Source organism: Lissotriton vulgaris, chromosome 4_1, assembly GCF_964263255.1.
Source record: "Lissotriton vulgaris chromosome 4_1, aLisVul1.2, whole genome shotgun sequence".
Classification (NCBI taxonomy): Eukaryota; Metazoa; Chordata; class Amphibia; order Caudata; family Salamandridae; genus Lissotriton; species Lissotriton vulgaris.
In genome coordinates this window covers 2,015,827,609-2,015,851,343 of record NC_141691.1, presented here as the reverse complement: position 1 = coordinate 2,015,851,343, position 23,735 = coordinate 2,015,827,609, and the positions used below count along the sequence as shown (strand labels likewise).

General features: G+C 48.5%; 2 protein-coding genes across 2 annotated transcripts in view; both read left to right on the top strand.

The window, feature by feature from the left end:
• Positions 1–23,735, top strand: part of LOC147724882 (alanine aminotransferase 2) — a 1,140,553-nt gene that overhangs the window by 381,510 nt on the left and 735,308 nt on the right. The gene's annotated exons all lie outside the window — the stretch shown is intronic.
• Positions 1–23,735, top strand: part of PPP1R16A (protein phosphatase 1 regulatory subunit 16A) — a 267,171-nt gene that overhangs the window by 208,357 nt on the left and 35,079 nt on the right. The window contains exons 3-4 of the mRNA XM_086966405.1: positions 8,897–9,042; positions 23,386–23,489. Coding sequence (XP_086822531.1) covers positions 8,897–9,042; positions 23,386–23,489 — 250 coding nt within the window. The remainder of the gene's footprint in view (positions 1–8,896; positions 9,043–23,385; positions 23,490–23,735) is intronic.

The following is a 23,735-nucleotide window of genomic DNA, read 5'->3' as shown; positions in this document are numbered from 1 at the left end:
CACTTCACTCCCCCCCCACAGGAGGCACTGGATATCCTAAATGTTATGGATGGGCAGACCATGACACAAGCAATACACTGCAACTCACTTGTGATCATACGCCTACACTGAAGCAGTGTGGCTACCCCATCCCAGGAAGACTGTGAGCGTGTCTGTAGCAGGCTTGCACTTACCACTCACAAGATGGGAATGAATGCTCATGGTGCTGTTCGTACAACAATCACACTCCACATTGTTGTATTAGCATAAAGGGCCATTTATTAGGACAGGGTTGCTAACATGCTGTTGAACTTTATTAGCATTAACAATGTCTCAATCCTCTGACTCTGAGCATAACCCTTGATAGTTCAATTTCAAATCGACTCCCTGCGTGGTTTCATGTCACTGCAGCAACATCATATCCGAAGAACGGCCTGTAAACTCACCAAATTCGCTCCATGCCAGCCTGTAACTTTTCCTGGTGGACTCTGCCAGTCACCTCTCGACCAGTCTTAAAACTCTCCTTCCCCTCAGGCCCAGATGTTGGCAGGCAACTGTATCTTGAACTCTTCTGCTCTTGGTTCGATGGCGAATGAGACAATGAATTGGCTATATCATTGTTGGCACCCGGCAGATGCTTAGGCCTGAATACGACATTAAGTCGCAAGCACATCAGCATGAATCTTTGCAAAAGCCTCAAAACCCTCAAGTCCCATGCTCTCTGCCTGTTCACCAGGTCCACCACAATCCTGTTGTCCATATGAAACAGTACCGTCCTGTTCATGAGCTCACTGCCCTAGACTGCCAAAGCCACCAATAGTGGGGAAAACGCCAGGAAAGCAATGCTCCGACCGTGACTCAACCAGTGCACTGGCCATGGCATCGCACACCACCTCCCGTCCCAGAAAAGACCAAAACCCAAAGCCCCAGCCACATCTGAGAATATCTTGACCTGCCACACCATGTTCTCCTCCCAAAAAACCAAGGACACACCTTTGAAATCATTCAAGAATATCTGTCAAATGAAAAGGTCAGACTGGACAGCCAAAGAGACCCGCACCTTGAGTTGTGGCAGGAACGCAACAGACATAGCCATGCCAAGATGCCTGCAAAAAGTCCTACCTACTTTCACCACCCTGCACGCAAAATTCATGAAACCCATCAGCTTCTGCACTCCACTCAGCCCAATTTTTATCACCCCAATCACGTGCCAGAAATCCCTTTATCTCCACCAACTTCTCCTTTAACAGCTGAGCCACCCATTGCACCGTATCCGGCTCAATACCCAAGAATGCCAAAACAAGACTAGGACCCTCCTTCTTCTGTGGAGCCAAAGACACCCCGAATTCCTGTGCGAATGACTCAAAATTGCAGAAGCACCCTGTCACAGTTCCCAGAGGCTAGTGCACCCACAAACAAGTAATCAGTCAGATAGTGCGATACTAACAGTGGCCTCTCCTCCTGGTGAAAACCCATTGCAAAAAGGTGCTGAAAAGGTCAAACCATGCACAGCAAATGGAACACCCCATAGGCAGCTCCTTGTCCACATAGATAGCTCCCCGAAATTGAATGCCTAGCAAACCAAAGTCAGCAGGATGCATGGGCAGGAACTGATTTGATATCACATTTCGCCATTTCAGCCTCCCGACTCACACTTCTCACCAAACGGATAGCATCATCCACAGAGGAATACAGCATTCTGGTATACTCTTCCGTAATTAAGTCTTTGTGGCCACTCCAAGAATGGGCCTGCCAACCTGCCCTCAGCTTCCTCCTTTTTCAGTTTTGCCGCCAATACCTGAGGGAGTTTCTTGGCTGATTTCAAATTGTCCGCCCACATACGCCCCCTGGCACCTTGGTACCTCACCTGAAAACCTTCAGTGAACCCCCATTCCAAATGCAGAGCCGCTTTCCTGTTGGGGGACACAGAGAGTCAAGGTATCATGCCTCCACCATAACTGGGATAGGGGCACTTGGGTCCAGACTGCTCCTGCCTCTTGAGGCCTTCCACTGTTCTGCAGTCCTGGCCACGCAGTTGGAACATTTGTGCTTAAACTTGCAGGGATGCAGAGAGCAGAACCCCTTATTGAAATGCTAACACGCCCCAGTGCTGGGTCCCATTGGCTTCTGTGCGTGACCCGCTCCCTGCGGGGAGGGAGTGAAAGGACTGATAAGTCCCAGGTAGGCCTCTTGCCATGTGTGTTGAGGTTGTAGTTTGAGTGGACGACATTTACTGCACACATAGCTCCGAAGCCACCTCTCCCCATGGCTTAACCGGGTTAAGGCTGATGCAAGCCCATAACTCCTCATCGTAGCTCAGCCAGGCATAACCACTGACATGCATCTACGCCTTGCGAATAATGTTTATGTACTTATGCAGCTCAATCGCTCTATCAAAGTGACACTCACAGTATATGCTAGCAAAAATAAAAAAGGCCAAAGTCCAATAGTCCATATGTTTGGGAATTCTCAGCCACCTGGTCAATTCTCACTCCTCTTCCTTAGACCCTTCCTTTGCCTGAATTTCCCACATTTCCAGATTCTAATTCTTGTTTTTTTTCTGATAGATGGGAAGCTAAAGGTACCACCAACCCTATATAAGGTAGCCGCTTCTTATGCTTATCCTACTCAATCTCACCCTTCCCGTCTGCCTCGCTGAGCTCAACCGTACCATCAGTTTGTACTCCGGTACCCACCACCTTCTTGTTGGCAGCTACTTGATCAGGCACCCCTGTTGCCGAGGTAGTGTCTAGCAGCATGACCCGTAAGTCATCCACAACCTCATCTACAACACCCACCAACCTGCAAGGCTTACCCCCAACTCAAGGGACATCAGTATCCCACGCTGTTCCCCAGTCACCCATACCTGTCAACAAGGCTCCACCCACCATTTTCTCCATACGTCGTCCAGCACTGTTTCAGGCCCCTTTGTTCTTGGTACTCCTCTTGTCCGCACTTGACATCTGGGGCATCCTTCGTACCACCGTTCCCCCAACCTACCTACCTCTCGCTCCTTGTCCTCAGGCACCCATACCAACTCCCATCCCGGTCTCAGGTCCGCTGTCCTTTGAGCCCCACTTTATGCAGTCTCCACCCAGGGCTCCCTATCCTCAGGAGCAGATGACCTCTCCCTGGCCTTGTACATTCTGGCCCAGCTCTCCTCCATCTCCTTAATGAGTTGGCACTTCTTGCGTAAGCGATCCTCGATGTCAACTCACTGCCACCTACTGGGCCCGGGGGACCATAGGGCCCATGGGCACCACGAATGTCTCCTGCAATAAAGGGGTCCCCCTATGCCCCTCACCTGAGGTCCAGTCCCAGTCACCTTTCCTAAGGGCTGAGCCCTGGTCCCCAGCCTCCTTCCCAGGAACATTCCCAGGTGGAGGCCTGGCTGAAAGCTCCAGAGGCCCAGCCATCTCTGGGAGGTTCAATGCTGCATTCAGGCCTCCTGTTGGAGCTCGCGTTTGCCAGTTCTCCAACACCTCGGGCCCTGCCCCCCTCCCTTCTGCATAAATCTCTGCTCCTCTGCCAAGGAGTGAAGTGCTGGTAGGCTTCTCCTCCTATCTCCCAATTTGTTGCAAAAGATATACAGATGATGGACTGAATGCAGAGCAAATCAAACATTCCCCCTCCAGTCAAGAGATCTGGGATAAATCCATTGTTCTTTTGCTCACCACACCAACCCAGTTTAGACCCAGTCCTATGCAAATCAGTCTTGACCCTGTGCCTCATGGGAACAGTTAAGACCGAACTGCCAAGCCAGGTTCTCCCTGGACCGGAAACAAGCATTCTTGGACCGGTTTCGGGGCATCACCCTTCATCAGCCACGGTAGTTTGAATCCAGTGTTGTAGTGAGCACAGGACCCACTTCTGGGCATACCCTTCCCACTAAGGGCGACATATGCAAAAGAAACAATTGATGGACGGAATGCTGAACAATGCAAACATTCGCCCCCAGTCACAAGGATCTGGGTTTAATCCATCATTATTTTGCTCACCACACCACCCCAGTTTAGACCCAGCCGTATGCAAATAAGTCTTGACCTTGTGCCTCATGGGAGCAGTCAAGATCGAACTGCCAAGCCAGCTTCTCCCTGGACCAGAAACAAGCATCCTGGGACCGGTTTTGGGGTATCACCCCTCATCAGCTAGGCTAGCTTGAATCCAGTGACACAGTAAGCCCGGGACCCATGTTTGGGCATACCCGGCGCACTTAGGGCAAGAAAGCAAAAGACATACAGATGATGGATGGAATGCAGAGCAAATCAAACATTCACCCTTAGTTAGGAGATCTGGGTTAAATCCTTTGTTATTTTGTTCACCACACCACCCCAGTTTAGACCCAGCCAAATGCAAATCAGTCTTGACCCTGTTCCTCATAGGAACAATCCAGCCCGAACTGCCAAGCAAAGTCCTCCCTGGACCAGAAACGCATTTTGCGCACCTCCGCAGCCTTTTTGGCCGGTAGCGGCTCATTTATTCAAGCCGCTGCCACACTGCCCGATGCAGACTGCGTCAGGTGTTTCATGCTGACCAAGGCCTGGTCAAGGTTACCAGGACTGAGAAGGTCCGCTATCCTTAGACAAGAGGAGTACCGAGGCCACCGCAAAATTCTCATTTCTATGGATTGGGACCAAATGTTAGAGACACTTAAAGCCCTTGACTCGCTCACCTCCCACCCTCTTCCCCCCTCCCCTGGTGTCACCAGTTGTGTCCGCATCATTCCCAGCTCCCCTTTCCCCTACGGCTGACTCGCTTGGAATTGAGTAACATTTAATAATGTATTATTGATGCCCAGGGATGTACGTAATTGCCTACTCCACCTGGTGGAGTCTGTTTTCTTTTTTACAGTTGAATCAGTGTACACAACTTTCTCCTAAACCCTACTGTACTGTGTGGACCATTGGACCAGGGGAGGAAGGGGGGGACATTTTGCGTGTTTTTTTTCTTTTCATTTCGTTTTGCCTTTCTTTAATGTCTTTTACGATATATGGTTCATTTAAAGAGAAAACCTGAGTTTCACTCACTGCTTCGATGGCTCTGTGCGCGCAGCGCTAGATGCACCTTCATGTACTGCTGATTTGAGATGTTGATATGTCGTGAGCTAAATACTTTACTGCATATGTGTATACACCTGCAAACTGAAACTGAGTAAAAAAATGAGTTTAAAAAAAAAACAGGACTGAGAAGGTCGGCCCTACCTGCCGCCCCTAATTTCTGGAACAATGCCCTGACTGTATCATTGTCAGGGGTCTCTATCGCCTCACACCGTCGACAGCCCACAGGGACCAGGCTGACTTCCAAACGAAACTCCTGCTGGGACCTGAACCCTTGCCACAGTACCTCTCCACCTCACATAAAACGACCTCTCACCCGGTGGTGCTTGCGTCAGGAAGAGGCTGGATAAACCCTTCCTGGCGCCTATATAACCCAATATCAAAACCCGCCCCTTCCTCCTAAGTAACCTAACCCCACCCTGCCCTGTGCCAGCATCAAGGGCCCCAGGGGAAGACTGGTCTGCGACCTTCACTTCCTCTGGGGGCCAACATTGTATGTTAATGGTTCAATGTTACTACACCGCCGCAACTCACTGGGGTGCCCCAGCATTGGCATTCAGGTAGCACAACACTGCAATTGCATTGTTCTCATGTGATGCTTGTCATATTAGCTGTAACAGACACTGTGAGAACTCAAAGTTGGTTTAAAAAAACAGAAATCAGCTGCCAAGTGTGCACACTTTTCTAGCAGTTTAATGTGCACGGCGCCCCATCACTGTCCTATGTCCTCCAAGTAGAGTGAGAATCTCCTGTGAATCTCTGGTGCCCTGCATCCAGTTCGGACTGCAGAGATCACCCAGCAGGTCCCTTCAACCTAGAAACTGATTTACAGAGAGGCTCAGTAGAGACATACTAAGGGTTCAAAACAATTGTAAAGTATTAAGATACCCAGCAGGTTACAGATCTGCAAAATATACATGCATATGTAGATCCTCCTTATATGGAGCCGGGACGAATGTCAACCCGTTAACTGTGACGTAAAATCCGCCGTGGTGCGGGCGTTCTATTGCACGGGCGGTGCGCTTCGGCCAACGGACGTGCGCAGCACTATCGAGGTAGTGCTCCCGACGGCTGTTGGCCGACCCACGCACTTAACGGGTTAAAACATATTGAAATATTGAACTGCATTTTTTCTCATAACGTCAACAACAGTGTTGGAGCGCCAACCCTAGTACTACGCCATTGGTTGCATCAATACTATTCAAGTGGCTGCCTCTTGTGCACATCTGGATGAATAATTTAGGATCAGAAATATAAACAAGACAGAGTTGTGGGTAGAATAAGTAGAGATACTTAGAACAAGGATTTTGGAGAAAACCACTGGGAGATGACCTGAGACACAACAGTCATAATACCTGAGAGGATGAAGGGGAGAGAGTGTTTGGTAGGTTGATGTGAACCTTATGCTTAAACATCTCAAGGTGCTGGAAGTGTCAACAACAGGGATGGCCGATGGCTGCGATGGAGGACAGTGGGTCTGTATTCGTAGACGGGATATGGGTGAGTTGTGACTGATTAGGGGGTGTACAAGAGTACATATTCCATGGGGCCTAGACCAGTGCTGAATTTGTAACTCATGTCAGGCCTCTCATCAGTGGGCCACAGCAGCTTGCACCACACATTGCCCCTGCCAACGCTGGCAATGTCAGTACCAACACAACTTCGAACCATCACACTCCTACAAGTGTGACAATTCTGACTAGTCCAGGCCCTAAGAACTAGGAGAATTGCTTGGACAGCGGAAATTAGTCATTTTGATGTACATTGAATTTCTAAACAACTGTTGTGCCCATCTCTAAGCTTCACAAACACCTCCACCATGTGGCAGACACCGGTGTTGACATTTACGTTTGGTGCCCACCACTGGAAACCACCATCTCAAATTAAGCACTGGCTAGTCTCATGAGCAATATTGGGCTTGTATTAGACCCCTCCATCCTTCTTGGTAGATATCACTTGACCAGCAGGAGCCCCTGCGTTTCCAGAGGCAGTCGGATGACACCAGTGCAGCTTCCAGGACCTTTTGTCTGTGGTCAGTAATGAAATGTACTCCGCTGATTTTGGAGCTGTTCTGCACAGATGCACTTGAGTTGCCAGCATTATTTATACGTCTTCATGTCCTCACTCATCCTTTCAGATAGATGTCTACATATCTCTCCTCTCCCTGGAATGTCTTTATTATCGTCATATCCAGTAGTCCTCATACTTGTTATTGCCGTGTCCCTCAGTGTGGAAAAAGAAAATCATTGCTCCCCCTCCCGTCCCCCCCCAGAATATTTCCCAATTATTCTATCATATTGGCAAAGTTTTAATATGTCTAAACCTATTTAAACACTGCAGTTAGATTATGTTACCCCTTTTAAGAAAGCAATCAAATACATAATTGCCAAGCATACTCTTCTGGTCAGCCAGGCATTACTGAAGAGCAAAGGTATCTGTAGTTTGATTATCATTTATGGGGGGCATAAGGTTTGGGGAATATATGGAGTCCTGTCCCCTTTGACACCTACTCCCAGCCAGGATATAAATGACAAAAGATGTTATTGATGGCCCATTGTGGGGTGGATTACTACTGCTCATTTCTTTCTAAAAAATAACAAGGCAGTTCCATTAGCAAAATGTTTCTTTTGTCCGGGGCCTGACGCCCCCTCTGGGATCACTTAGGGTCCCTCCAGGGGAGCCGACCCCCAGTTTGAAGGCCTTTACTCTACTCCCTTCAGTTAGTATAGCTCACTGTGTTAGCCCATCTGCAACTACTATCACATTTTGGCTACATCTGTAGGTCGGTGATCGCTCTTCTGGTTAGTCCTCGATCGCACTTTGGCTAAGTCTGTAAATCCTTCTTCAGGCTTCTGGTGATGGCCATCATAACACTTTGATGAGGTATCTTAGAGCCTTTATCATACTTCTTCCTGTGTTCTTTGGCTTGATCCATAGATCTTTAATTCTAGTACATGATCACACTGTGGCAATTTCTGTAGGTTCTTGAGTACTGTTATGTCATTCATCACATTTTGGCTCGGTCCATAGGTTCTTCGTTACTCTTCTGGTTACGTCCTTGATCACGCGTTGGCTTGTTTCACAGGTCCTTGATCACTCATTGACTGGGCTTGTGGGTCCTTGACCATGCGTCCGCTTTTGTCTTTGATTACATTTTTTTTTTCTTGTCTCCTCGGTCATATTTTGGCTAGGTCTGGGAAAATATAGTGGAGAAGTGTGGCTCAATGGTTAGAGCGGCAGACCCTGATGCAGAGGTCTGGCCCGGGACCAGGGTTCAATTCCCGCCTCGGCGGGTCTTGGGCTCAATTTCCTCGGACCTGATAATTCTCGCCTCGGTGCCTATTCCAATCATGGAGTCCCACTCTGCAACTCTGGGCAATATCTTGCTTAATCTCCACAACGGCCCCAACAGCGCTGGGATGCCTGGCTTCACCTTGGGGGTGCCCAGGAGTGGACGCCTCACAGGGAAAAGACAGGAAGGGTTCCACAGCGGTATGCGTTACAGCGCCAGGACACCCCAGTTGGGGTATTAGTGCGCTTTACAAGTACAAATTACATTTACATTTACATAGTCAATGTTCATAAAAGGCCTTGTTTGCAATTACAAAAACCTCTCTATCACAAATAGCCATCAAAAACAGAGTGCTTGGGGCTGCGGGCCCATCTTGGTAAGCCTGTATCCCCTTATTCTCCATCCCGATGTAAAGGTATCCTAACTGCATCCTCCAAGTCCTTTCTGCCATAAGACCTTGTCCTTGTCCAGTGGTGGTCAGGCAGATGTTCACCCCTAGACCAATGTACAGAATGTCTGTGAGGTCAGCATGGCCGTCTGTGACTCTCTTTATGTTCATTTCTTGCAGTGTTGTATTGATGACTTTGAGGAGATCGTGAAGCTGCTGCTGGAGGCCGGCGCGAACGTGAACGCGTGCGACAGCGAACTATGGACGCCGCTCCACGCTGCTGCCACGTGTGGTCACCTGCACCTTGTGGAACTTCTCATCAAACAGTGAGTGTTACTCAGTGCTTGGCCATACTCTCATAACTTAAGTTGCTGTTGTTCATGGAGCGCTGAGTCTTTTTACGGTACCGCGGCCTGGAGATGCATATAGTTGGCATTTTTTTATTACAATAGTTTTATTGCGCTAGCAAGAGCTACCTTGAATCAGAGGTCCTCTTTTATTTATTAGATTTTTTTTTTTAATTCCTGGCCTGTCGAAAAAATGTAAACTTGTTGTCTTCCTGGATAAATCTATCAGTAGGTATGTACCCAACCTGGTACTTTAGTCTAAAATGAATGTAATAACTTTACTGTGTTAAAATAAATCTGAGATGATGAATGTAAGCTCGAAATATCATCAGTTACTTTCTGGTTAATATTTAACACAAAACTCAATGCAGAAGGTAAATAGTTGATACAAGTTGACCCAATGTATACACAGAGAAAGGAATGTAAGAAACTCAAACACATGAGTGTGCACGGCAACCCTTATTCATCTATGTTACATTAACCAACACTGAAAACCATCCAATGGCAAGATTAAAAGGGTTAATTATTGCACAAAAGCGGCATTTAGCTTCACACAGCATTGAAGTGGTGTCGGCTTCAAAATGTAAGTAAAGCAAGGCCTTCTTAGGGTGGCAAAAATATTGACAACTAATTTATTAAGGAACAGAAACCACTGCTGAAAGTGGACATGGCCATGTCTTGGTAATTTAAAGAAAACAGAAGCAATTCAAATGTAATGAAAAATGTACAGTACTTTTATCTAATAATTGCGTATTTTAATTATATTATTTTTTTATTCACTCAAAGAACATTTGTGTGTCGAAGAATAAAGTTTCTTCTCGTAAACTTGTAGTAGATGATACCAAGCATATTACAGCCCGAGGCTTTGCTTTATATTTTTAACTAGGGCATCGAAAAAATAAAGTGATGGGTGGAGGGCCGGAATTCATCTCAGCCACTGGCGATCAAACGAGCAGCATTCCAATCTATCATTTTTGGTCTAACAATGCCTCCTAGGTATGGACCCAGCCATATGCAAATCGGTCTTGATCCTCCTCCAATAGGTACAGTCCAGTTCCTCCCTGGACTGGAAACAAACTTCCTGGGGCTGGGTTTCGCCCTTATTATGGGCTTGTCAGCCAGGTATCGCTTGGTTACAGTGAGTAACACCAGAGGCTGAGATGAATCCAAGTATTCCATCCATCACTTTTGTATACTTTAGTGTGCCGCTCTAAGTGGGAAGGGAATGCCCAGATAAGGGTCCAGTGCACACTCTGTCACCGGTGCCAGTCTATGCCCGGCTGATGAGTCTGACTAGGGTGAAACCTGTGCTGGGTTGCTTGTGTGCGGGAGGGCCTGGCCCGGCAGTTCGACCTGGAGTTTTCTCATTGGAGCAGGGTCGAGACTGATTTGCATACAACTGGGTTAAACTGAGGCGCTATGATGTGCAAAATAACAATAGATTTGGATGTGACTGAAATCAAGCATTTTCATCCACCACTTTTTGTATGCTTTTATATTTATTTCTGGCATAAAAGGGGTTGTGAATATCCCTCCCGAACAAATATTTAAACATTCGCTGCACACTCACTTCCGGAGTTGTCCAAGTAAAATGTTCTGTGTGGAACAAGTGTGAGAATCTCTGTAAATAGTGACCAGTCTGCCCAGGGTTTCATTTATGACCTTTTGGACGTGAATACTGTAGATTGTATTGGCTGTAGCAATGCATCGCCGACCTGTGCCGACCCAGCCCTTCGCACAGGTGATGAATTACCTTTGGGAATATAACATCAGTGCAGGCAGAAACAATGACATTTGCACCCACGGGTCAGAGGTCAGGAGGAAGCCCTTTGCAACGCTGCAAATTGATGGCTTTTAGTCACCTGGGGACTCGAGGGAGACTTCCCACGTTGTTCTCTTTCGGTCACGTGAGAAGAAAGGGCGGTGGCTGACACTGGGGGGCCAGGCGGGTGGTAATTGGTCCGAGGGTACTGTTTAAGTTCCAAGGCCTCTGTCTGGGCTCCGGCCCTGCACAATAATCTAGTTTATTCGGTGGGACGCCCGATTCGGTGCCTTCACCTTTAGGCATCAGTGCGAGATTGCCGGAAACTGGGTGGAAATACCAGACCAGAGCTTCCAGTACCTGCTGGTTGACCCACCCCTCCCGACTCCAGTTGCCGACTATTACTTATTTCCGGCCTCCGAATCTGGAAAACCCAGTGTCGTACTGTGTAACCTGGGGGGCGGGAAGCTGTTTTTAGCAATAACTTACCATTTTAAAAGCACCCGTAGCGGAGTTGCTTGTGCCTCCAGCTTTCAGGTAGCAATAAAAATGTCAAAATAACTCCTGAGATTAATGTTACTGCTAGAGAGAGAGATTGGAGTTTTGTCTAGTGGTATTTTAAACTGGCCATAAAATAGCACAGATGTTGAATGTGCCTGCTGCAAAGAACAGATCTATTTATGTGGGTAGCTGAGTGGATTAGTAAAGTTAACCTTTTAGCAGCTCTTTAAAACAAATGAAATGTATGTGAGAGAGGGGCTATGGAAAGATGAGGGACCCTTTTGCAGGGCTGTAGAAAGGGAATCCGAGAAGGAGGTAATATGGGTGGGGGGGGGGGGGAGAACTGGCTAAGAAAAGATTGTGGCATCTGGCGCCACCAGCGCTCTTACCAGGCCTGACTGGCCCATTCCTGCAAGCGGTTTGTCAGTTTCTGGACTTTGGATGCGCGCGTTTCCCGATTTGGCTCGGCGCTTTCCCATACCTGCTGAAACTCGTAATAAGAGGAGGTGCAAGAGGGGATCCCCCAGATACCTCTCTGCCGAACTGGTCACGTGGACCTAAGTGGACGCAGTTTCCTGCAGAAGAGTTTTTGCAAGAAAGTGTGCACGCAGGAACTTTGTATTTAATACAGGAAATATGTCCTACAAGTAAAGCTGTATGCAGCTGATAAAATTGATAAACTTTTCAAACTGGGCGGAGTGCAAAGTTTGAGAAGTTCTCAAAACTAAGTGTAACGCAAAGAATTTTAGCAAGGATTATTCGCGGGTATCGTCCTGGTCTCAGCTCTGAGAGTAAAGTCGCTGTAAGGACTTGTATGGTAACGAACACAGGGGCATATTACCAAGGCGGGCGATATGTGATTATCGCCGCTTTAGCGGCCGTTTTCTGCCTCTAAGCAGCGATAATTCTATTGCCCTATTAGCAAGCTGTCACTAACAGCAGTTAGCGACAGCTTGTAGGCGATAGCGAGCGGTTTGGGGCCCGCTTTGCATGTCAGCGATATTTATCGCTAATGACATGAAAAGTGGGCATACCCAACCTGTTAGCAACTGAAAGCAGTCGCTAATGTCGCTATTGCCTATTAGCAAGGCAGGCGTAGCGATGGAATATTTGCGCTAAGCGCAAATATTTCCAAAAACTAACGCCTGCTCAGACCAGTTCTTAGCCATTATATCCAATAGGAGGTGGATATAATGGCTAAGACCCTGTTAGCGATAATGCGTGAATATCGCTGTTTTCTCAGCGATATTCACGGATGATGCACGGCGATAAAAAAACTGCTGCTAAGCCTACTTAGCGATAAATATCGTTAGTTGTTGGTAATATGCCCTACAGTCCGCGTGCAGCAGAGATGAAATATGTCTCACGAGCCCCTCTCTCCTCAGCAGCCCCCTATCTGTTGAGGGTTCTCACTCCGGTCTCTGGCAGGAACACACCACTTGCACCTGATAAAAGCTGTAATGTATGCATGCGTACACTGCATGTGAGCCTCAAAACCACCCGTAGGTACAGTCTGCGTGTGTACGTTGCGCGTTAGGCGCACACCGCTTCCGAACAGGCCTGTACAAGTGCGTGTCTCTTTGAGTGTCGCAGCGGTGGCCAAGGACATGGAGCATGCACTTCGTGTACACGCTCAAAGCAGTGACTTTGTAGGTAATCACACACTTTGTGGAATAGGTGCTTACAAGGACTTGTATTTAATGGCCCTTTCGTGATTGAAGTCTATTGTCCTGTGATGTTTATTTACAACGAGTCTAGAACCGGAAGCAGTAGGGCTCTGCCCAGTGACCGCTATGGGGTGAACCATGTAAACCTTCAGAGAGGGTATACTCTCAATGGGTCCTGGGCAGGCCGAGATCCGGAGAGGGGTCAGTGAGAACCGGGTCTGGGCAGGAGGTGGCGATGTGCCTTGAAGAGGGGGTTCTGGGCTCCTTCCTGAACTGCAAGATGAAGGTGGGCCCGGGTGGAAGGTGGGCATTCGGCTTTGCTCCACAGTCGTTTTGTGTTGAATGAAAAATGGTAAACCACGTTTTTTTTTCTATCTCTGAATTTTGAAGTCGAGTCTGGCTGGGCCTTGGCTTCTGGTCTTGCATTGACCCTGGCAGGGGCATCCCTAGGCGATGCATCAGGACTTGCAGAGGAGGCGGCTGGCAGCACCAGCTGGTGTAGGGCGTACCAAGGTCGGTGTTATATGTTTGAACTTCTGTAGTCCCTTGGTGAGGCGCGAGGCTGCTTGTAGGAACCTGGGTAGTGTGAGGTGTGGCCAGTACACCGTGACCTGTGATTGCTTGGTGGTGTGGTTTTGAAGAATAGGCCCATCTCAATAAAGAGTCCCATGTGATTGCTTCCGGGTTGATGTCTGTGAGTCACGAGTGCCCGTGAGAGCGGCCTGTGTTACCGGAGAAGAGTGTGTTTGTGTGGCTGGCTTCAAGCAGGTGTGTGCCTTCTGTTCTGCGATGAATGAAAGGCGGGGCTTGAGGCGCCAGGTGTTATTTATCAACGTGGCCTCTGTGCAGGTTGTTATGTTGACCCGTCTGTGCATTTCTTGCACATTGTGTGCCGGGCGAGGTCGTTTCTATGGAAGAAACAAGTTATTTGTGGAACAAAACTGTAAAATGAAGTTACTGTAATTGGAGTGCATTACATAGTCCTAGAATTGCGAAAAATAGCATGGGTTACGAACTCTACCTCCACAAAATAGGCAATATTAAAAAAACGCGGTCATAAAGTTACTCTGGCTTATTTCATTGGTCACAGACCGGATACATTTTGCGCTAGCCTAGAGGGCTAAGGCACCTGCTGAGGAGGTGCATCAAGCACTTATCACGGTATAATAACACCCGTAACATAACACTTGTAGTGGAGTGATCTATGTGCATTCTCGGGTTCGAATCGTCCTTTAATAGCCCCGTGGGTTAAACATGCCTGTTGATTGTAGCATGTATGTGCAGGTCTGGATCTTATGTAGCTTGTCTCACTGATTTAATTCTTTTTTCAGAGCTCCATTTGCTGCTTGCAGATCGCAGGTTAAGAACCTTGGTGAAGCCGCTCGGTTCAACATTAACATAAACCCATGATTGATCGATCGATTGAATACGTTTACACAAGGGAAAAGCCTTTGCAGTCAACTGTTCTACAGAGATCGTATAGGTATATTATTTTACAGAGAATCTGAGTTTTAGAAGCCAAAAACTCTTTCACATCTTTGGTTGTCTCTCAGCAGCTCCTGGAGTTAGACTGCAAGGTGTTTCGTTGTTCTTCCGGGTCGGCTGCAGGGTGTGCGTGTCCAGTTTAATGTTTGGGCCAGGCTCCATTTTGACTCCTGTCAGCCTTGCGCCTGAGTGTAGTTGAAGTGAGGCATTCATATTCATTCTGCAGCAGGTTGTGGTGAAAAGGAAATTAAGAGCCGCAGTAGCCTGAAGGTGCGGACACTGCTGCATGTGCCAAGGCTTGTTGTGCACACTGCATGGGGACACAGGTAGGACAATTCCCAGGTGATGACGAGGAGCACATTTCTCTCTCCAGCCTATCGACCGAATCCCGTCACTTCTTACTCTTATCCCATCACTGGTTGTTACAATGAAAGCGCTTGGAGGCCAATGGGGGGGGTATTTATCGTGATCAAACATACATTAATTCATATGTTAAGACGTAGTTTGCGATTTACGTGAGTTGAACAATTGCTATTCGGCTTTTTGGATTGGGTCGGTTGCGTTCTTACTTTTTTTTCCAAGCATCCCTTTTTCCATATCCATCCATCTGTGTTTTTAACCCATCTTTTTAATCTGATCTCGGACCACTAGAATTGTCTTTAAGGTTGTTCAAACAATTGAGAAAACCGTGGCTTGTGGGTAACGCTCCACTCTCGTTGAGTTCTCACGTCTGCCACACGGGGTCGCTGTTGCACCGCGCTGGTTCGCAGTAATGCTGATACAAGTTTTTCTGGAGCTATGTGATAATCTTATACTTTTACCCCCATTTCTTACAGTTTTAGTTATGCCCAATAAAGTTCATCAGCAGTTCTCCTATCGACGGCCATTCAGCCCCGTCAGTGAGCCCGTGACACCGAAGGCATGTTCATAAGCTGCCCCCGCCCCCTGCAGCCCAGCTCTGTCCCGGCGGGTCGATGCATGACGCCCTATGAATGTTTCATATCTTCATATTGTTGGCCTTGTAACGGGATCCCGCGCCAGCGAGCCCTGGCCTGCGGATGGGCGCCCCGGTCGAGGCCCTCTTCGGCCGCAGGTGGGGTAGCGGGGGCTGTCCAGCTCCGCTCCCCTCCACCTGGTGGGGAACAGACCGCTGGTGCATAGGTCGCAACGCCTCAGCAAGGGATCGCGGTTCCATCCACTTCCTCCTCTCTTGGGGTGCCCCAGGGTTTGTGGGGCCTGGCGAAGGCGCGAGAGCCGGCTTCTACCCCTACTCCACCTGCTGCTGATGGACCCAGACGCCAGCTGGTCCTACAACACAAGTCGACACCGTCTTGCCCATGAGAAGAGCCCCTTGGACCCAGGCGGCGCCGCATTTCCTCAGTTGGACTGCTCCGTATTTCATCAGTTGGACTGCTCCGTATTTCATCAGTTGGACTGCCCCGTATTTCATCAGTTGGACTGCCCCTTGTGAAATGTGTGAAATAAATAAATAAATAAATAAATAAAGTGCGCCCTGTCGGAGCCCAGATCTGAGGAGCTTTACAGAAAGGGCCTACCACGGCCGTGGAAAGATGTGCTTTGGATTTTCTTTGGACCAACTTCGGGAATCCTTAAGAGGTGGGATTACTTCCCTAGGGACGCTTGGAGCAGCCCCCAGGCACGCGCTTCCTTGCAGAAAGAGCCCGGAGTCGGTTCCAAGAGCGGGCCGCGCGCCCTGCTGAGGCATAGACGGACTCTTCTAGTGCCTGGTGAGCCTTCTCAGAAGGGCCGCAGCGCTTGTCCTCCAGTCGGAGCATGCCTGTGAGTTCTTGCTTGGGAGGCTGCGTGGGGTCATTTTTAAAGGTGTCCTAACAGGATGGACGAACCCTGGAACCTTCAGGGCTCTTAAGGGATGGAAGGTGCCCGGCACCTCGAGTGGTGCCTTCTCGCTGTCCTGGGCCCCCAGGAGCACGTCCAGGGGTGGCGTTTCCTCCTCACATGTACACAGAGTAGCAACAAGGAACCCTCTAAAATAAGGAACCTGGAATTACTTTGAAGACATTACCGGTCAATTATCAGGCAAGCTTCCAAATGTTGGGGCCTTCCTTCCACAGGTGTTAGGGGGGCCTTTTGTGTTTTTTGACTAATTTAGAAGGCAGTTTGTGCACAGGGCTGTATCCAAATCTAATCTAATCTGCATGCGTTTGTGTGTGCATGTGTCTTCGCCTGAGCTTTCTCGTCTGTCCTCCGGGTGTGTTTATCCGCATGTGTGAATGCCAGGCTGCACCTCTGAATGCTTGTGCGCCTCCTCTATGAAAGCCTGCTGTCGTTTTGTCTGTCTGTCTGTCCATAAATGTGTCATGCTTCATCATCGGGGTCTTCGCACCCCGCTAAGGGGATGCGGCACGCTGCGACCTGCGACTACGCGGGAGCGTTGACAAGATTTGACTATGTGTGGTGTGTGTTGGGTGCAGGTGAGGGGATTAATGTGAGTGGAGGGTGTGGTGAAAAGTTAAAAAGTACCTGGCTAGTGGGTGGTGTGAAAAAACGTTATTCTGTACCCCTAGCTGGTGCTGTTAAAAAGGTGTGCAAAAAAACGAGGTTGGTTGTCTTAATTAGGGACAAAACCTCTGGTGTGCGTCGACATGTTTCGGAACTGGTGTTCCTTCTTCAGGACGGGGCACAACTTCCCAACCCTACTCACGTTTTTCTATAAAAAGTGTAACAACCAACCTCGTTTTTTTGCACACCTTTTTAACAGCACCAGCTAGGGGTACAGAATAAAGTTTTTTCACACCACCCACTAGCCAGGTACTTTTTAACTTTTCACCACACCCTCCACTCACATTAATCCCCTCACCTGCACCCAACACACACCACACATAGTCAAATCTTGTCAACGCTCCCGCGTAGTCGCAGGTCGCAGCGTGCCGCATCCCCTTAGCGGGATGCGAAGACCCCGATGATGAAGCATGACACCAAGGGGCCTGTTGGTGTGTGAGGGGTATTTTACACAACACTGAGTGTTCCCCATCCTTGTGGTGCACACTGGAAGTAGGATTCTTCTTGTTTATTTATCAGTGCCTGTGGAGTAGGAATCCTATCTTTGTACTCTACCTCCCCTCGTTGTTATTTTTGTCCATAAATGTATCAGAGCCGAAGTCTCTTCCACCAGATCAGTTAAGTGCCTTAGGAACAGGGGCGTCTGGTGACATTTGAAAGTGGTGGGGCGTAAACTAATTTGCATATTGCACCGCAGCGATCGAGGGCAGCGAGCGAGCTCGAACCACCTTGCATCCATCCATACATCATTCATGCATCCACCCATCTATCGACCCACCCACCCTGCATCCATACATCATTCATTCATGCATCCACCCATCCATCCATCATGCATCCACCCATCATGCATGCATGCATCATACATCATTCATACATCCACCCATACATCCACCCACCCATCCTGCATCCATACATCATTCATTCATGCTCCCACCCATCCACCCATCTATCCTCATGCATCCACCCATCATGCATGCATGCATCCATGCATCCACCCATCCATCCACCCACCCACCCTGCATACATCATTCATTCATGCATCCACCCATCCATCCATCATGCATCCGCCCATCATGCATGCATGCATCCATACATCATTCATCCATCCACCCATCCATCCACCCATCCATCCACCCATCCACCCAACCATCCTGCATCCATACATCATTCATTCATGCACCCACCCATCCATCCACCCATCCATCCATCATGCATCCACCCATCATGCAAGCATCCATCCATACATCATTCATGCATCCACCCATCCATCCATCATTCATGCACCCACCCATCCACCCATCATGCATGCACCCATGCATCCATGCATCCATCCATACAACATTCATGCATCCACCCACCCACCCTGCATCCATCCATCATTCATGCATCCACCCATCCATCCATCATGCATCCACCCATCATGCATGCATCCATCCATACATCATTCATGCATCCACCCACCCATCCATCCACCCAACCATCCTGTATCCATACATCATTCATTCATGCACCCACCCATCCACCCATCCATCATGCATCCACCCATCAAGCATCCATCCATACATCATTCATGCATCCACCCATCCATCCACCCACCCATCCTGCATCCATACATCATTCATTCATGCACCCACCCATCCATCCATCCAGCATGCATCCACCCATCATGCATGCATCCAGCATGCATCCACCCATCATGCATGCATCCATGCATCCATCCATACATCATTAATGCATCCATCCATCCATCCACCCATCCATCCATCATGCATCCACCCATCATGCATGCATCCACCCATCCTGCATCCATACATCATTCATTCATGCATCCACCCATCCACCCACCCATCCATCCTGCATCCATCCTGCATCCATCATTCATGCATCCATCCACCCATCATGCATGCATCCATCCATGCACCCATCCACCCACCCACCAAACAATCATTAATGCACCCACCCTGCATCCATCCATCATTCATGTATTTTTATGACCATATAAAAATAAATTATGGACTCTAACAAGCCTTTAGGATCGATTTTGAAGGATGTGCCAGTTTACATATTACATCACCCCTACCTTTTTATGCTGGAAACCTTCTACCGCCCATGTATTTGCCATCCTGTAAGTCCTAGGTATGTACTACACAAATTCACATACAAACATACACCAACATGCATGCAATAATAAATGCATATATCATGCTATTCCGCCTCTACCGTTTGTTAACATTTTGAAATTTTATAACCTTAGTTCAAAGAGTACATTATATTTGTGGTGACAGTTGTTAACTCATTTTCTGGAAAATGTTTATAAAATGAAATCTGTTGAAGGCTGTTGTTGCAACTATTAAAAAAGAAATTCTGAGAATTTTTACATTTCCAAAACCCCATGCCGTGAAATAAATGGGTGACCTGGAATAGACGCACACATTTCTGCAGCAGATGCTTTAACACACTGAACTATCTCAAGTCTTTTGTGCAAGCTAGTTTACTGGAACACGGAAAAACACACACTCTTACCTTGCTGCCGGTCCTGCACACGTCACAGGCTCACAGCGCCCCTGGCCAATCCTCGCGCCAGGGGCACAGGTACCCTCTCGCCCGCAGCACGCCCATTAGGGCTCCTGATGGGCATGCGCAACGCCGCCAAAACACAAGTGCTCATGCGTGGACACGGGTAAAAATTCACTCTCCCTCCCCACGCATGCGTACTTGTGTTGCCGTCTGTACAATCATGTCAATGAATTAACATGACGCCCGCCCGGCGGTCTGACGTCATGTTGATTCATTGACATGATTGTCATGAGGGAGCTGCGGCGGCGTCGTGCAGGGGGGGCTACGCCCCCACGCCCCAATGGACGAACCGCGCCTGCTTAGGAAGATGCCCCTCCTTGCCTCTTCCCTGGAGGGCGTTTGAAGCATTTCCCCCACACACACAGACACACACTCCTGCAGCTCTGTGCGTTTCTTCTGCGCGAGGACCCTTGATGGAGGCTTGGAGGTGGCACACGTGTCTCTGGGGGTCGGACACTGCAGCTGGTTGTACTTCTGTAATAGCTCTGCCCATATTATGACCCCTTTATCACGTTTGATAAATGTCAGCGAGGACCGAGCTCCAGGAGACTGTTGCACGGGTCCCCACTCCGGTGAAATGTAGGTGAAAAGGAAACGAAAGTGTGTGTAGTGTTTTTGTACTGTGCTGTACATCGGTGGAAGTGGAACATGCTAGTAGTGTGTTATGGTGTCATGCTCCAGACCTGTCGTGGTGGCACCTAGCATGTGCAAGGAGTGACATGTGGAAGGAGTGTCAGAGCTATGATCACACATTACATATACACACCCGTGTAACATGTGCCTGGAGTCCGCTGAATCAGGATTTCGTTGCTGCTGATAACGAGCTCAGGGCCTTGACCGCAGGGGTTAGGTGGTCCTCTGTGCTGTGGTTTTATGCTTGTCTGGCTGCAATGTTCTGGACTCCTTGCAGTCTGCTGATGAGGTGTCTAGGAAGGCAAATTTAGAAACCATTGGTAGAGTCAAGCCATGACCACGCTAGAGTTGTTGTGGCCTGTGTGGTAGGACTGGGGTAAGGGACACTGGCTTGATGTTCGCTCACTGTGGAGAGAACGCCTTCAGTTACTCAGAGCTTGCACTGTGAGGTTGGAGCGCACACCAGTATGCAGCTCCTGCTGCGATGAGACATTGGCCGCGGCCAAAGTTGTTTGGGCCGTAGAGTTTGAAGATGACCTTAGTTCTTCAACAGAGGTCTAACCAGGAAGATTGCGGGCACAGGTGTTTATGGATGAGAAGAGTCTGGCAGTTGAACCTGGAGGGAACCCCACCTGAATGGGCAATTATGATGATCAGAATGGAGAAAACTGGACATTTTGGGTTTTGTTTGTGATTCAGGTCTTGAGCCAATTAAGGACGGTCACCGCCCATTATGAATGGAAAGTGGAGTTTAAGATTATTCGCTTGTTCAATGAAGTATTCTGAGGTTAGTAAAGATGGATAAAGTCTGGCGCTGTTCTCCAGGTGTTGAGATTCTCTAAGACCTAGGCCTTCGTATGGCCGATTGCAATGTCTGAGACGGAGTCTAGAAGAGCATCAGAGGAGAGCATCAGAGGAGGCCGGGATGTGTGAGGGTGGTCAGTCAAAGAGAAGTCGGGAGGCAGAGAAGATATAGGAAGATGATCAACGGAGAAGTATGGATTCACATCACATGACTCAGTATTCTCATCTCTGTAGATCAGTAACTGCTTCACATGTCGCCACGAGTACGACTCTGCTCTTCTTGTGCGGCTGGTTGGTGATCAGGGTCAGGTGGTTGTGAGGGCCACCTCATGTAGTACAGTGTGTTCTATTAGCGATAAGGAGGATGTTCAAACTGAGTCCAGATAGCAATTTGTAATCGTGCATTCAGTTCTTGTTTCAATATTTTGCATTAGAATATGAGATGTGTGGTTGTTGGAACAACTGGTAGACTACGTATTCCCTTGTGGATTAGGTGGGATTGATGGTCACTCTTTGCAAGGGGTGGTCATGGATGAGACAACGGTGTGGTGGTGGACCCAGGATTTAATGCCAGGGGTTAGCCGGCCATGTTGGCTGGGTGAGGGATGGTTACGTTTCCTCGCTGGAGAGTGGTACACTTGTGAGTGCTGTTTATGGACTATGCAAACACAAGGAGATGATTTGGATATGTTTGGGTCTGAATTGGGGTGGCGAAGTGAGCTAAATAACGATGATGGATTCAACCCAGATCTGTGGCTGGGGGTGAGTGTCTGAAAAGTTTCAGCGCTACGTCCATCATCCCTTGTGTTTGGTTTGTTCGCCCTGCAGGATATACCCAGACGTGGGTCCCTTGCTCACCTTGCCACTGGATTGAAGCTATCCTGGCTGATGAGGGATGTTACCCTGAAACCGGTCCCAGGATGCTTGTTTCCGGTCCCGGGAAGACTTGGCTTGGCAGTTCGGGCTGGACTGTTCCCATGAGGCACAGGGTCAAGACTGATTTGAATATAGCTGGGTTTGAACTGGCGTGGCAAAGTGAGTTTAAGGATAATGATGTATTTAACCCAGATCTGTGATTGAGGGTGAGTGTCTGAAAAGTTTCAGTGCTTCGTCCATCATCTCCTTCTGTTTGCTTTGTTCGCCTTAAATTGGCAGGGTATGCCCAGACGTGGGTCCATTGCTCACTTTGCTGCTGGATTCAAGCTAACGTGGCTGATGAGGGGTGTTACACTCACTCGATCAACTGCTCCTAAAATGCCTAGTACCTTAAGGTCAGCTACGAATATGTCATCCCAGTAGGTTCCTGACTAGATGTCCTTCAGTGGTGCCCGCTAGACTTGACCATCTCATTTTAAGTGGCTGAGGCAGGTTGCATGATCTCAACTTGTACACTAAAGCCCATGACTGTGGAAACTGTTAATCCTACATAATCCCCAAGCTCTTGTGAATGCAGTGGTTTTCCTTGATATGTAGAACCAGAAAAGTCTAAGTTGGCACCCGCCTACGGACCCTTTCAGGAAGGATAGAGCTGTGCCCCCAGAAGAAAGGATTCCTTCCACCACCCCAGTTCCACTATTTTCAGAGCAGAAACCAGTTGCCTACGGGGACCCCTTGGAGACGTCAGAATTTGATGAGCTCTTGCATTCAGTCTGTGCTTCTCTCGGTGCAGGATCTGTGAGCTCCTGAAAGTCCCACGCCATCTCTGTGGACCTATTCCAGCCCCTGAAAGCAGAATCCAGCATGACTGCTTACCAATGGCTTTTGTAAGCTACTGCACACGGAATCAGTGAAAACATTTCTGACTTTTTTCCTGTAACAGTCTAATTAATGGATTTGAGTGTGGAGTTATCGCACCATATCTGCTTGCCTCCTGGAGCTGGTCAGTGCCAATACCAGCTTCTACTCCATAGGACTTGGTCATTTGTTCCAGTAAAGTAAGGAAAACTTGCATGTCGGATCAATTCCAACACTTGTATTCGATGCATGGTTACCAGCACCCGCCTCTCCCCTAGGCTGGACCATGCCTCCGACTCCACATTCGCTAGCTTATCAAGGATATGGCACAAACCTCAAGGTGCATTTTAGAGAGTGTTTGCAGGTGCTCTCCCTGTCCTCCGAGAGCAGAATTCCAAGAAATAAAAAATCTCTGCACAACATATGGGTTGTGAGCACTATTGACCACACGAGGCTGTTCAAACTGTGCTGGGTGTTTTGTGTTTTTGTGCCTAATGTGAAACGATTGTTTTGATCTTGCCACTAATGAGCACAAAGTGCCACTTTAGCTATAATTATGTACAAGTGGGACTTAATCTGATTAAGTGTATGTTCTGCATGTTCCTCTCTCTCCTCCAGTGGTGCCAACCTGCTTGCGGTCAACACAGATGGGAACATGCCATATGACCTATGTGAGGACGACGTGACGCTGGACCACCTGGAGACCGCCATGGCCGATCAGGGTGAGTATCCTTCGTCAGACCCTACCTCCTACCACCATCCCTGCCCCAGAGGCTCTCCAGCCTGTCAGCCCTGCACTAGGAGTGCTTGAGTGATGGATAAGTAACTGCTCTGCTGAAAGCCATGTAGACTTGTGGTTTGCGTCCTGTCGGCATTTGGTGTCGTAGCAGCAACTGTTGAAGCGGGCTTGAGATTCTCTCCGTTCTTGTATGTGCATCAGCGTGCTCAAGGCTGAGGGGTTAAACCAT